This window comes from Triturus cristatus, chromosome 10 (assembly GCF_964204655.1).
Source record: "Triturus cristatus chromosome 10, aTriCri1.1, whole genome shotgun sequence".
NCBI lineage: Eukaryota > Metazoa > Chordata > Amphibia > Caudata > Salamandridae > Triturus > Triturus cristatus.
Genome location: NC_140593.1, coordinates 884,925,475 through 884,941,535, shown reverse-complemented (window position 1 = coordinate 884,941,535; position 16,061 = coordinate 884,925,475). Strand labels below are relative to the sequence as shown.

The 16,061-nt window shown below is 48.5% G+C and overlaps 1 protein-coding gene across 17 annotated transcripts in view; it reads left to right on the top strand.

Moving 5' to 3' along the window:
- The window catches only part of LOC146796177 (uncharacterized), a 1,057,178-nt gene that overhangs the window by 675,596 nt on the left and 365,521 nt on the right, over positions 1-16,061 (top strand). For all 17 annotated transcript variants that reach the window (XM_085628582.1, XM_085628595.1, XM_085628592.1 and 14 more), the window contains one exon: positions 11,887-11,967. In XM_085628582.1, the coding sequence (XP_085484708.1) occupies positions 11,887-11,967 (81 nt within the window). The remainder of the gene's footprint in view (positions 1-11,886; positions 11,968-16,061) is intronic.

Genomic DNA, 16,061 nt, shown 5'->3' with positions numbered 1-16,061 from the left:
TTCTCTTGCAAGATTAGATTCCTTTTTCATATCTTCTTCTTTACTGCAAGCATGTTCTATAGAGATCACCCCAAGATTTATGTCAGATCATAACCCTCTCACTTTAAACATCAGTGGGCTGGGCTTTAGAGGGGAAACCTCGAACTGGAGTTTTGAAAAAGGCTTACTCAATGATGAGGGATATCGAACATATATGCAGGGGTGGATCAAAGAGTTTATGGAGTTAAATATATGGTCCGCAACAGTGAGAATCGGTATGGGATACATTAAAGGCAGGCATTCGAGGGAAGACCCTTCAGTTCTCTATCAAGAAGAACAAAAAAGAGAAAGAGCAGCTCTTGAAGCTACAAGATAAGATGAAAAAGGCAGAGCAGAAATTAATCTTGGCAGTTCAACTAGGAGCTGAAATTGAATCCGCTCAACTTGAAGTAATAGTCAGCAAGGCTGAAATAGGGTCTATATTTGCTGAGAAAGCTGCTGCCATATGGGCTTCCGCTAAGGAGAAAATATATGAATGCGGAGACCGCATTGGTCACCAACTGGCCCTTAGAATTAGACAACAGGTGTCTGCCAGCGAAATCCTATCAATCCAACTTAATTCAGGAGAGATCACAAATGATTCAACAAAGATTCGAAAAGCATTCTGCAAGTTTTATCAGAATCTTTATACTGAGGGAAATGTACAGTTTCTAAAATTGAGAGAGGAAGAAAGTCTGAAATATCTCGACAAAATCACTCTAGCAGAGCTCAGTGCAGAAGATCACGATCAACTAGAGGAACCTCCCGTATGGGATGAGATCGCTAAAACCTTGGCAAGCCTACCTGACGGGAAAGCGGCTGGTGCCGACTGTATCCCAGTTGAGTTCTACAAAATATTTGCCCCTCAATTAAATCATCTCCTTACATTACTGGTAGTTTCTATTTTTAATGAAGCGCCCCCACCCGCTTCCTGGTCCAACGCTAAGATCGTAATATTCCCAAAGAAGGATAAATCACCACTTGAAATGGGATCCTATAGACCAATAACTTTAATCAATTGCGACTCAAACATGTATGCTAAGATCTTCGCAATGAGACTATCCCTAAGAATATAGCCCCTGGTGTCACAGTGGCAGCATGGGTTTATTCCTAAAAAAAAGTACGACGGAACACATCCGAAGGGCCATAACTTTATTGGATGCAGCTCCGGTATCAGGAGACCCGATGTCACTAATTCTGATTGACGCTGAAAAAGTGGTTGAGCGGGTCTCCTGGTCATTTCTCTGGGCTGTCATGAGAAGGATGAGTTTCGGGCCTAATGCAATTCGAGCCATACAAGCTCTCTATCTCAATCCCTGACGGAGCAGATTAAAATCTCACGGGGGACTCGGTTAAACTATTAGAACAAGAGGCAAAGGAGTTTGGAAAAATCTCGGGGTACGCTCTTAATAAAGGTAAATCCCAAATTATTGTAAACAGCTAAATTAACTGGGTGGATAGTCGAGTGGTTCAGAAGGCGAAATACTTTGGGGTTACTCTAGCTGCTGACACCGACTTGATAGTAGAGGAAAATCTGATTCCGCTGGCGATAGAAACTATACGGGTACTCAAACGGCTAAATAACCTGTACCTAACTATCGTGGGACGGTGTAATGTCATTAAAATGACTTACTTCCCTAAATTACTATACTTTTTTAGGGCTATCCCTTTAGAGATTGGCAAAGCTATGCTCCAGAGATTGACCAGATTTCCTCCCAATTTATCTGAGCTTACTCTCGACCCAGGCGAGCTCTCAGGCATCTCTCCCTTCCTAGGGAAAGAGGTGGCTGGGCACTTCCAAATTTAAGAAGGGCCTCGCTATCTGGGAACATTTAACTGCTTGGCTTGGTTAGACACAACTACTGGTGTCTCTGAAAAGTAAGAATTAATGTAAATCTCTCTTTATGTTCATTAGTATTCCCTGGTCTACTAAGGATTACCTACAGACTTCATGAATCTGGATTATATATGACATCCAAAGATAGAAAAGCTCTTCCTTTGTGACCTCTTGGGAATTTATGACGGGAGTCTATTCTGCTTATATTGTCTACATCATGCACTATTTAAATGTATAGCTACTAAGTAGATAGCCTATGTCACGAGACTACACTCTGAATAATGCAATTTCTTTAAGTTCATATTTTAATCAGAAAATTGTTTTTACGAACAAGGGTTTCTCTTCACCACGAGCCAATTTTTCAGTTTTTGCACCGGGGGTGGGGGGAGGGCAGGGCCGAGGGTACTTTCTTGATACTGTTGTCTACCTGTGTAATTGTTTTTGTACTTTCACAAAAGAAAAAGATCCATGAGAGTATCCTGCATGGACGCCTTTATCATATCCCTTACGTGCTACAATGGGGCTTTGGCTTCCCATAAGATGAGTTTCCTGAAATAAGAGTACCTCAGTAACTGCTGCACGTTTAACATTGTCTAGAAGACCATTAGCATTCCAAGACAGCACTCCGAAGGTCATTGCTTTGAGGGGTTGGTATGAGCCCTCACGGTGGGCAATGTAAACAAGCATTTGCAATGCAATAGGTCTCGCAGTTACGCGAGTTTAAGCTATTGGCATTGTAAATGGCAATGCCTTTTATTTATGTTTTTAAAACGAAAACAAAAATAGGAAGCTTTGTTATTTGCAATGTCAATAGATCAAACGCGTAAATGCGAGAACTATTGCATTGCAAATGCTTGTTTTCTCTGCCTAGTTGTCTGGATTATATGACTAGTGCCCTCTAGTTTTGTAGGGGCGAATCAGGAGAGGTAGATTGGACTGAAAGGTGTAGAAATAAAATCAACTGAAGGCACCTGAATCGCCTTTATTCCCAGGTTGCCTTTGTTTTTTTTTTTTGTTTTTTTTTTATAAGAAACCTTTATTACACATTAAAAAGGATACAAACAAGGGCCTACAACCACAAGGGCCGGCCGCTAGAAAGCTCGGGAGCCAGCAAGGCAGCGCCATACATTCAAATGAGCCAGAAGCAAAAGCTCCCGGTAGTTCGTAAGCACATATAACAGGCCGCGGCCACAGTCCAAGGGCGATCAAAAAGGACGGTTTCATATTTTTTAATAGAAGAGAAAAAAAAAAAAACAATAACACACAAACAAGGCAATGAGAGTCCGAAATAGCAGCGTGCAAGGTTGCCTTTGTTAAAGATTAAAAAGCGTGTGCACGCATGGGGTAATAATGGTCCTGGAGTTCTACAAATGGTTAAGTGCTAAACCCTTGTGCTTGTTACCCATTTAGTTTTATTTCGTAACATTTTTTGAGCTTAATATAAAAAAAACAGGATGTTAAAATGCCTACACTGCATAGCGAGAGTGGAGTGTCTGACAAGTGTGGTAAATCGATAATTATGCAGGCAGTGACTCATTGTCTATGTGGCCCTGGGTATTACCATACTAGATGCGGAGACTTGAAGATATGTGCCTGTCTCTTGCAGGAGGATTCGGTATGTTTAGAAACGAGAATGAAGTTAAAAGTAAACTTACGTTTCATCATTGTCATCTAATGACTCCGTTATGAGAACTGATGTACCCTGTCTTACTTTGAATACTTCAAAAATAACCATCTACATAGCAAAAATCTTTCAGAGAATCAGAATGTGTACCCATTTCTATTAGTTTAATGTTTTGGCCCCAATTACCCATGCAGGGACAAAGCAATAATTAAAAAAACAAGTAGGGGGAAATAATGAATAACTGTCCTTCAGAGAAGCAGCGGAGCAGGGCTGCACTCGAGATCTGTAGTAAACAAGCACTTATGCACTCCTGGCCCGCCCCTTTCACAGCTGAAGAAACAATTGTAAACAACAGGAGTACGATATGAGGCAAAAGGTATTCTATGTTTCTTCATTTTGCCTCATAATAATTAAAACACCTTTTTCGTGTGGTCAACATTTAAAAAGTACGCCATATTAGTTTATTTTCAAAAAGTGAATGCGCCGTTACTGAAATAAAGCAACCTGTGTCAATTGTGGCTTCAGCTGTTTGATTATATCTTCAATAGCTCCTTCCTGCCAAGAACAGGGTTGCTGAATGTGCGTCAATAGAAAGGATAGAAGGAACGGTCTCTGCTGTTTTGAGAAGTGGTTTGCCTTTGAAGTCACTTTACGAGGTCCACTTTTTCCAGCTTGATCGATCTAATGTGACAAGATAAGAACAGCCTTGTTTACAATGGCGCTCTCGGAAGTGCGCGCGCTTGGCGGGGGAGCGGACCCTTTGAAGTGCTCCCAAAAAGCGGAGTGCATGGCGGCACGATGCGCGTGATTGTGCGCGTGCTAGCCATGCAATCCGCTTTTTGGGAGCACTTTGAAAAGCCCTTTTACAATAGTCTCGCTTTGCGATCGCTTACGCGATAGCAAGGCGAGACCTAAAAAGGGGCCTGCGAAGGCCGTGCAGCCGTGTAAGGAGTCCGCCAGTGAGGCACTCCAAGGAGTCGTGACTGAAAGAAAGCCGTCAAGATTATCAGAAAAGTGTGTGTCAAAACCTAAAAAGGAAAACGCAAAGGGAACATACAAGCAATACATACTGAGAAGCTGAAACCATAGCAATCTATGAATAAATCTCTGGCGCCAATTGTGGTGCATTGCCCTCCATACATTTAGGGACGTCAATGAGCCTCACGTTGTTTCTCCTAGAGTGATTCTCAGCATCCTTGGCGCATCTATGCAGTTCGTCCGTTTGGGCAAGGAAAGGAGAGACCTGAGCTTTGAGAGGGGAGACATCATCCTCCACCATAGAAATCCAGGATTCAGCTTCCGAGCCACATGCTCTGGCATTCTGGAGATCTTGTAACAATGCTACATCCATCCGTAACTCCCCAATTTTAGATTCCACTGCAGCTTGCGACGTCTGAATGATCTGAAGTATGGCGGTGAGTTCAACAGACGGAGGGATGGGCCTGTCTCCCTCCGAGAGGCCCGATGGCCCGCTGGTGGGTCCAGTAGTGTACTGGTCCATATGCGTCTGTGAGGTAGAAATAGAAGAAGTGAGCAGCCGCCGGGCAGAAGTACAGGGCACTTCAGGGAACTGCTGGCATTTCCTGTCCTAGGTGGGGCTCTGGGACGCAGGAGGCCATGAACAGCTCGATTCCAAAGTCCGCCACCAAAAGAGGTGGCTACACAGAGAGATACAAGTAGGCCCAAGGCAGGTGAGCATGAGGGTGAGATAGTAGAGGAGGCCTGAGTCACTCCCATTCACAAGGCCACGACCCAGCATCACACTCATGGAGAGGCCGCAGAGTGATACAGGGCTACCGGGTAAGTGGTCAAAGAACAAAACTAAGTGCCTCAAGGCCAGAGCGCCGTGTCCAGGAGCAGATTACCATGATATGTCAGACCCTAGTGTTCCACCAGGGCCTCCTTCCGGCCGGGCGAACAACAACAAAGTGTCTCCCCACAAAGAGCCCACAGCAACATCCGTGGTCGGCCACAAGCCCACGCCGGGGCCTTGTAAGGTGGGGACCCAGTGCAAAGAGGGGTCCAGGTAAACACAAGATGGACCCCCAGCAAGCATAGTTCTCAAGAGGTGAAGAGGCATATTGGAAGAGAAAGCTCCACAGTCCAGCACACAGTCAAGAGCCACTAAAAAAAAAACAATGTCCCCCAAAGTCAGCGGTAGGGGCCAATGGCCAAATCCGCCATGGAGGTTAATTGCAGTTGAAGATGAGATGGGGAATGCCTAGCCAGCAGCACCAGTAATGAGGCCCCCGCAGCGTAGCAAGTGAATCCAGGCAGGCGGGTGAGTGTCATAGGCTGCGCACACAGCTCGCTGCAGCCATGGTCCCAGGCCGCGAGGGCATTCAAAGCGATCCAATTCAGGGCCCACCACGGAGCCAGGCCATGCCGCACCAGCCAGTGGAGCAGCAGTCAGTCAGGTCTACCCCATTGGTCTTTAGGAAGGGTCAAAATAATATCCTGCATTGCAGAATACCACAGCACCGCGCGGCCAGGCAGATGGAATGGGGGTGGATGGATTGCCCTGGAGGAATCTGGGCCAATGCCTCACCTCCCCTCAATCATGGGCTACCCTGGCTCCGCCTCCAATCCGCCGGTGCACGGGCACCAGTGTGCAGCCGGTACACAAAGTCAGCCAGGACTCAGCTCTCAGTTGCCGCAAGTAGTCTGTAGGGGGGCGACCGCCCTTTCTCGCACCATGAATCACAGCCTCCCGTCACCAGGCCGCATGGCAGGCCTCGAGCCCCAGAAGGCTCCCTGATAGTCTTGCAGGGCTTCTTCCATGCAAAAATGGAGTCTCGCTATCTTGTGTGGCCAGAGAGGCAGCCGCTAACAAGCTCAGGTAGCTAATGATCAAGATTAGTTGTTGACATCAGGGTTCTAGTGCGAAGCTGGTTTAAAGAGCAGCCACCATGTTGGCCACCCTGGCCACGCCCCCCTCAAACGCTCATTCATAGCACTTGGTTGCTCAGTGAATTCCTTATGGGCTTTTTCTTGGGCATTTTTTATTTCTTGAATCTCTCACAATATCTGCTGTAGCATTTGAGCTACCAGTGAAGATGAAAAGAGAGAGACAGAGGAGGCAGCGTGAACCTTTTAGAAGGATGGTCTTGTTGGGTCCAGCATTGCCAAGGTGCAAGGAATGCATGCAAATTGGCTTTCCCAGCATATGGACCCACTGACTCCATAGCATTGAGGTCTAAGCCTTGCAGCTCTTACAAGCCACTACAATTGGGTGACAGACACCTAAACACTACTGCTTCATTTTGTGATGAACTGAGAGAGCTGCAATCAACACATCACATTTACCTGTTGTGCTGCATATGTTGCTGAGAATGGCCTTACACGCAGTGATAACATTGGGTATATTGATTTGGAAAGTTGGGCTGGTGGCAGTTGGACAGTAGCTGTGTGTAGCAAATTCATCAGTTGTTGTGTGGGATCTATATGCTCCACTTGCTACCCCTGTACTGCTGGTGGCGAAGAGTTCGCTCTCACCTCCGCATGTATTGCATTGCTGCTGTTTTCCAAGCATTCCTTTGGCTGGCTGTCCTAAACTTCTGGCGACTGCGGTGTCGAGCTCTGGGTGGGGGGGATTGCCTCATGTGTAATTTCCTCAAGAAGTGTCTCCAGTAGCTGTCGGGTATTCTGATCTCCTGCAGACCTTTCATGAAAAGACGAGGGCTTTTGGCCTGAAAATATATTTGTAGTCTCTAGATAAGGTAGAACTTTAACTGCTGTAGTTCTTGTGGCCATGCGTTGCTTTGATCCCTTGCTCGCCTTTACGGTAAGTATGTTTTGTAGTGGTGCTCAGCAGAGTGAATAGTGCTTCATTAGACTTCTAAGCCAGGTTCTGTTGAAGTGCATGCTTAAGTATGTAGCGCTTCATTAGACTTCTTTGCAAGGTTCTGTTGAAGTGCATGCTTAAGTGTTAGCTCACTCAGGAGGTTGAATCCACTTATGACAAGACGTGAGGGTGCGTGCTGGGATCTTGGAATGGTCAAAAGCTGCACCCGCTACTAAGTGGGCAGCCTTCACAGCCCCCCAAAGAAGCCACTGCCCTTAGTAATGGTGCTTACGACACCCTCTCTAAGCAGCTCAGCTTTCCCTTTCTTCTGTTCCTAAGCTTTGCACCTAGCCTCAAAAAAGGCTGCAATAACATCAGTCAGTCTTCAGCATGCTTGAATGCCCCTCTTAGTTCATGTGAGTTGTAAGTTGCAGGATTGAACTCGTTGAGCTTATGAGCGTCAGCAGTGCTACAACTTATTTGAAGAGAAGCAAGAAAAAACAGCCTATTTGATTCACTCACAGCATTAATTTCGGGCAGGGTAGCAGCTCCCTGCCATCAGATTTTGCCGACCAACACAGACTATGCGGATAGCCAGCCTGCTACCCGTCTGTTCCTCTCCACCCGCTGCAAAGGTCTCAGATGGTTGGCTGTTTTCTTCCTCACTGCAGCCGTATCTACACCCAGGCAGCATCATCCAAACCAGGGCAGCATCACTTGCCAGCTCAAAGCCCTTTCCTTTCTCACCGCTCATAATTTGCAGCATTTGCGCCGGTCCTGAAGCGGCAGTGTATCGTATGCCAAAGAAACAACATCAATAAAGGCTTATACCCTCGGGGGGTATCTCGTCCACAGACCCATCGAGGAACCTTCTTGCTGCCGGCTGCAACAGTGACCATGATGCCTTCTCCGTGTAGACCCCCGTCATGCCCCGTCATTCAGGTTTTTGTTCTGGTCAGGTTGTCAAGCAGATTCTCCGGCTCTCTTCTGTATTTACACAGTGTCGAAATTTCAAGCTGTCTGATCTTCAAGCTGTAGCCGGGCATCAAGTTGTGCCAGGCAGCTATAATAGTATAAGATTCTTAGCCAGTGTCGGGTTCTTTTTTGCGTTTTTCCAAAAGAATATTTTCCTAGTGGTTCTCGAATATTCGCTACAATGCATGTTATGATTCCACTCATCAACAGAACAGATCAAAACAAGACTTAACAGAAGACACTGGCATTAAGCATACACTATTTGTCTGGTAAATGGTGTTGTCAGTGTTGCAAAGGAGCTCATACCGTAGGATTGAAGTAATCGTGAATACAAATCTTCAAGGTGTTCAGTGCATGAAAGGAGGGCCTATTCCTTCCCTACACAGCTGTTCCAGTATTTCTTGCATAATATCGATGAACGGATGGCAAATAGCCATGAAAAATCGGCAAACATTTTTTCCATGTTTGCATCCCTTATTTGCCCTTTTATACAGTCCTAGAATATTTGGTGATAGAACCAGGGTTCCAGGGACCACTGACTCTGACACGGTAGCTTGGCGTGAGGCAGGTAGGCACGCCCGAGGCTATGTGTGAAGTAGTTGTGCAGCACACTCCCACTCTGACACAGTATGGCACACACAATAAGGAGCCACCACTCCAGTTTCATTTATAAGAACAAGTATCTTTATATACTTCTTGTCAGGATTAGGAACGTAAGGTTCGCACTGTATGCAAGGTAAATGGTTTTTGGTGTCCTCAGGTCAATGCAGGCAACAATTCCTGTGCAGATATTCACTACGGGTAATCATCCTATTGCAAATAGGCACTACAGGTAATCATTCTTAAACCTCTATGCAACATGGGTAAACATTCTCAAGCCCCTAGTCAATGCAGATAATCAGGCTCATTCAGAGAGGTAAAACAGGTAACAATGCTCATTCAAGTATAACATTCGGGTAGCAATTCTATTGCAGGTATATTCTCTGTTCAGGCAACAATCCTATGGCAGCTATATATTCAATGCAGGTTCAAAGGAGACGTTTCAGCAGGGGGGGCATGCCCCAGACAGTGACTACTCGTGTTTGGCTAGGTGGATGAAGTTCTCAGGCCCCCAGGAGCCCCTGCTGCGAATAGGACTGGTCTCCAACTGAGCGTAGGCCCCAGGCCTCCTCCACTCACCAACTAAGTCACTCTGGGATCAAGCAGCCGGGGAGCGTAGGGGAGAGCATGCGCAGGCTTCCCCGGCCAGTCTCTTCGGGAACCGGCCTCCAAACACCCCTCCCCCGGCCAGCCCTCCCACACCTTCCGCGGGCTGTTACCTAGGGGGAGGAGGATATCACTGACGACGGTGCCCCCCCACGGCAGGGGAACCTGTCCGGTGGCTTCGGGGAGCTCTCGTGCTCCCTGGGGGCTCCTTGCAGCACTCCGCCTGTCAGCCAATGGGAGCGCGGCTTCCTGGGGGCGCGGCTGGCACCCCAGTTGCCGGGCGACGCTCCCCTTTGCGCTCTCAGGCCTTGGCAGTTTTCACCGTTGCGGCCCTCCCCTCAGCTCAGGGACCGCGGCGGTATCCGGGGACGCAGCGACGCTTCTTCTGGCGGCGCCTGGGCCGTGGCGGTGATCGGGGATGCAGCGACGCTTCTTGCAGCAGCGTGGGGCCGCGGCGGTGAGTCTGGCACAACAGCGCTTCCTTTCCACCTCTGCGCATCTTCTCCTCACAGCGCAGGGGCCACGGCGGTGATCTTGGGCACAGGGCGCGCTCTGGTACGGCGCCGAGCAGCACGCTCAGGTCCTGGGCCCACAGCGCTCCTCTGCACTAGTGTTTGGGCTCAGGGTCAAGTTCTGGGCACAGCAGCGCTTCACTGGCATAGCGCTCAAGATCAAGGGCAAATTCTGGATGGGCAGCGCTTCGCTGGCATAGGGCTCAGTACCTTATGATCCCCAGCGACAACAGCACTCGCCGGGTCACCGTGCGTCGCAGTCCCAGGGCGTCGCAGTCCCAGCGCTAGGTAGAGCTTTCAGGTGTCAGGCACACAGCGCTTAGGAGTCACAGCGCTGGCAATGGATGGCAGATGTTAGCTGTAGGGGAAGAGATTATGGTAGTCCTGGGCAGGCACATGGTAGCTGGTGTCCGTGGTTCCCCTCACACAGGGCAAGGTCAGCAGGCAGGGTAACCCATCTGACTTGGGGAAGCAGGTCCTAGGATCAGTCAGCCTCAGTAGTGTAGAATCCCCTAGCTCAGCAGCCTTCACTCCAGCGGAGGGTCCCCAGGTCCAGTAGTGGAACTAACTTGTCAGGTTTCCCTCCTTATACCCCTAGGTCAGGTGACCCTTCAAAAAGGCGGCAAGTTCTGGCGCCAACCTGGGGGGGTTGGAAAGTTCTAGAGGAATCTGGGGACTCTGTGGTGTCTGTCTATGGTGACAAGAGGCGGGACGGTCAAGGTTACAGTATCATTAAGTCCCAGCCTTATCCCAACTACTAGTGCGCAGATAGGACAGTGGCCTCACCGCAGTAGCTGGGGCCTGTGGCAACCATGTTGTTAGGAGAGAGCACCTGCACCTCAGCACTGTTCAGCAGCGTTTAGGCGCCCAGAGTCCTATGTCCAACAAAAATGTCGGTCAATAACGAGGCAAGAAGGGAAAAGAAATGTAGCAGAAGACCACCCTAGGGCTGACATGTCTAACAATTGGCTTCAAGGGTGAGAGTGTAATTTCTGCCTGTCTGCATTCCAAAATGGAGCAAGCTCCAGACAATTCCAAAACCTATACAGTCAGCTGCAAATCAATTGCATCTTGTATACATGTTAGATATAGTAGGGTATATTATATGTAACTTGCTAGTGGTCTAGTAGGCCCTATGGGGTAATGTAAATCGAATCAATTTGAACTGCAGATTGTGTGACACTTTTGAGGGGTATTCAATGAACCTTTCCTTAAGTGTAATGTTTTTACCCAGATCTCGGTCCCGGAGACCCTTCAACAGGGAAGTGTCTACCTTAGATTGCTACATAGGCTACAATACACAGCTGTGATAGTTTTCCTTGCCCTCATCATGTGTCAATACAATCTGCAAGGTTTTGTTTATAGTGTGCTCAGTCTTGCCCTATTACCAATCAAGTTAATCTGCCTAGTCAGTGCTCCATATGTCAGAAACTGGCTCACCGCAAGCTGCTTGTTCTGTCTCAGATCCTCAAACACGCAAAGTGTTTAGTTGACATACATATCTCCCAACTTAATTATGTTAGCCCCGTCCTAGTGCAATCTGGCAAAATCAGCACTAAGTGTATGTAGTTTGGGGTGTATTCATATTGAAACCTTTGGAAATGAGGACTCCTTTGTGTTAGTATGAGCAAAACATCTCTTCCAACAATATTTTCTGTGCTCAATAATTTAGAGCTGCTTTAAACCCTATTATACAAATTCAGCACCTTTTACAGTAGTTTTTCACCTGTCATAAGGCTGTGTCACTTTCCCAGGAGGTGTCCTGTCCTCATGCTGCTGATGACCATGTCCGCCCTGTTTGTTGTCCGCATCTTCTAATCCTCTTAACTCACCAAACTTCACTGAAAAGGCAGGCTCTTGCCAGTACCCCCTTCAGTGTCTTGTGAATGCTTTTGAAGAAATGTATTGTGAGTAACTATTCTCCTTTCAGGGAGTATATCCATCAGCGTTGGAAGAGGAGATGAGGAGCAGAAGAGACTGCAAGCAGGAGTCAAAAGACTGCAGCCTGGAGGTGAGTCAAGAAATTGCTTCCTGCATGTGCTTGCTCTCCAGAAACATTGACTGCTCTTGTGCATCTCCATTTCTATCTTTAGAGTATATCTAAGGAAGGATTTGGAGAAACAGCTGCTATGGCCACTATTTTGTAAATGTTGTCCTGCAGATTCAGAGGTCCAGGAGTGGTGAGGGGGAGAAAACCCTCCTTACCAGACAATGCGGTGTCTGAAATATACAAATCTTGGTTCTCCCTGTTTGTTTAGCTGAAGCTTGCAATATTGGTTCTCAGTTTCACAACTTCGTTCTGTAGTCCCTACTCTTATCTCTGTGATTCCAAGTCTTATTTTATCATTAGTACGTCTGCTGATTGTTTTGCATTATTAACCATTGCTTTTTAGCTGCTGTCTTCACTTGGTCTCAGCAGAGATCTGCTGAATATTCTTTGAGTTGAGAGTGAAGAGTGTAAATTTGAAATTTTCTGACATCCCAGAACACAGCCTCCCCTGTTAATTCTAAATGTTGGGAGTGCACATCTTCAGTTTCAAAGCTTTATTTTGACACAGCATGTCTTCAAAGCGACATAAGGGGGGCATGGCCAAGCTGCCAATAGAGTGAGATGTACCTTGCCGTGTCTCGGCTCCCTCACAGCCAGCCAAAGCAGATCCCACAGTATCGGGCCCAAAAATGGCCATCAGGGCCGGCCTGACCCACGCACCGCTGCTGAAAGAATGTGCTGGGGGAGCTGCCACTGTGGAACTAAAGACTGGCTAGCTTTTGCCTTAGATATGATCATAGCTGGAGCCGCCATCTTGGGGCCCAAGGAGGGATCACTTGCTGCTCCTGAGCACCTATGACTGACCCCTTCCCTGCCTCCTGAGTCCCCGAGGATGACCTCCCTCCTGTTGTGGCTGAAGGGACAGAGTGATCTCCTTCCACCCCTTCTTCACGGCCCACGAGACTTCTAATACACAGGCCCGGGCTGACCTCCCCTGCCATCTTGCGGCTTCAGAGTCCAGTGGCGGACCCTGCCTGGGACACAGTTGAGAGCTCGAGGCTGTCTCCCACGTGGTGGCCCCTTGAAATTACATGTCTGGGGCACTGACACTCCTGACCGCGACCCCTTGCCGATGGGGCAATAAAGAGGGACCTGCGGTGCGCTGAGGAGGTGCGGTCTGCCTGGGGGAAGCTGTGACACCCTGACCGCCTGCCACTCAATCCTGGGCCTACAGCGGCAGTGCGACTTGCATTTAGAGCCCAGGTAAACCCTGTTAGCTACAGCTTGTAGACCGTGCGGTGGCACGCCCTGCCAGACCTCGCCCCGGGCAGCCCCCTCGATCCACAGCGGTCTCCTGGTCTCCCAGTGGAGCGTCCGACTTGAAGACCCCAGCGGCTCTCCGGCCTACATCACCACCGTGGGCCCTCGTTGGAAGCGATATTGAGGACTGCCGTGCATTAAGCTCCCTGTCGCTTCCTCGGGTCGCCCTACCTACCACCGCGGCACCTTTTGGCAACCTCCTGACAGTGGTGAGGTATGCTTGGGACTGCGCCCCCGCGAGCCTTGAGGTGCCATTGGGAGATCAAGCCTGAGCCCTGGTTCAAACAGATGGGCCCACATTGGACAGACGGCGTCGAACGCAGGGATTTGCCATAAAGGTAAGGGGCGATCAGCTGTGACATCGCGCAGCGGGTTCCTCTCCCCGGCTCCCGCATCTGGGTTACAGTCCCAGCCCCATCTGTGAGGCCTCGCTGCAGCTCTTGCTACCACAGACCCCAGTCGCTAGACTGCTGGGGGCCCCTCCATGGGCCTTTTTCCTTCTCCACCGCTGGGATTCCCTACCCATTTGGTCTCCTGGGGGCGTCTCAAGACCCTTCTGGCCCTACACGTTGGCTCTGCCTGAACTCCACCCAGGAGGGTTCTCCTTCACCCTGCAACACCTCCTGCCTAGCATATAGCACCAATGGCATGCTACTGGGGCCTACTCTGAGTTCCTCAATCCCATAGCCTTCTTGTTGGACCAGTGTGCCTCTTTGGTTCCCCTTGGTGGACTGAGTTTCAGGGACCCCTTTGTTCTTGTGATCCTCAAGCTTCCACGAGTGCTGGGGAGGCTGGAGACACCCTACCCCATAGGGGGAACTTTATGGATCTGATACAGGCGAAGGAACTATTCTGCACTAGTTCCTTGGGCCCCCCAACTTAGCATCAATTTGTGAAAGACTGTCTCGGCTCAGAGTGGACCCTTCGCCAACACAGGGTCCACGACACAAGGGAGCTGGACCAAGGCTGCAGGACCCTTACCCTGGCCATCGACTTCCACTCAGGGCCTTCCTGTGGCTTTCATTGGTTATCCTCACTCGACCGGGCTCCCCCCTGGCCATGCCTGGACCAAAACTGGCAAAGGTGCACCAGTCGCTTCCTCCAGGGACAACCGGGGTGCCTCTATGTGGCTCAAGTCAGGCCCCCCGGCCCCGGTTTCCATGGACCCCTCCCGCCAGCAACGGCCCCCTTCACACAGGCCTTAATGAAAAGTTTCCCCCAGGAAATAAAATCTGAGATTGGCTCCATCAAAACGGAATTCAAGGCCTACCTCAATGACCTTAGACAGGACATTGCTGAGATTTGGGGTCGGGTTGACGACCTGGAGCGTACAATGGACACACGCTCAAAAGACCAGGAGAACTTGTGGCGTAGAATGGCTATCCTTGAGGAGCAACAAATTGGCCTCTAGCTAAAGCAGGAAGACTTGGAAGATAGAAGCAGGAGAAACAACCTCTGCATCAGGGGGATCTCCACGAGGGCGGAAGGCTCAGACATCATGGCATTCACGGCGGACTTCCTCCAGACGGTTAGAGTCAAAGACAACTCGCTCGGACTTTGTCCTTGACATACTCACACGGGTATACTTCTTCACGGAAAAAGAGACTATTTTACAGGCCGCACAAAGTAACGTGGAGCTGGTCTACAATGGGCACTTTATACAAGTATTCCAGGATATTGCTCCGGGGACGCTGCAGCGTCGTAGGGACTTTAAACCGGTTACAGACAAACTATTCAACCTCATTATCAAATATCAGTGGGGCCACCCTTTTGCCTTAATCTTTACTTGGGAGACCAAACACTAGGTGTTCTACTCTTTGCGAGATGCAAAATACCTCCTGCACCTCCCAGTGGCATCCCAAGATGTCAGCCCATCAACTCCTCATGCTCCACCCTGAGATGCTATACGCCCGAGTGGCCCACAGTTCCCCTTCCCAAACATAGGGCACACGCCAAGTAAAAATCATCTTCTTAAGCCATTCAACACCTCCGCTCCATGGACGAAACACAGTCCCCAACCCGATTCCACGGCATCTGGTCGTTAAGATGCTAAATATGTACGGCAAGCTGCTTGTTTCTCTCGATTACTCTCCTGTTTATCAATGTACAGATTACCAGCAGCTTCTGCCTGCTATATGCCTTGTACTGTGGTATGTGTTTATGTTCTATCATAATAATAAAACCGGCCTGATGTAAAAAAGAGACATAAATACTTAATGAAACAGCATAAAATATCACACTGGCATTGCACATATTACCACGGTCACTCAATTTACATGTAATATTTACACAAAAAGTGAGTCGTCAACACGGCCATATTAAAACCAGACAAGTCATTATATATAAACTTCATTAGTTTGACAATAAAAAGGCTATAAATTATTCTAAGACCTTTTGACCCACGTCCAGCCCAAAAACTTGGCAACGGAACTTGCATAGAGGGGTAACAAATCTGTGCGCAATATTGTCATTGCGTCGCTACTACTTCTAGTGCCCAAGATCTTACAAATGAGCATCAGCCATTTTTTCCACTGACCCACATAGGCTGTGCAGACGAACAGGACATAAGAGAGTGTTTCTGTTTGGCCTACTCAAATGGGGCATTTGTTATCGGCATTTGGAGACCACTTGCATATAAAGGAATTTAATGGATGTGATCCTACCTGAAATTGAAAATAAAGTCTCATATCTGAAAGCTTAGATATAATGTCCCAGTATGATTCAAGGAGAGGGGCAAATTTAAATTCTAGACACCTCCAATGTGGAGCTCTCAATTGCTCTGGAATTGTTTGTCA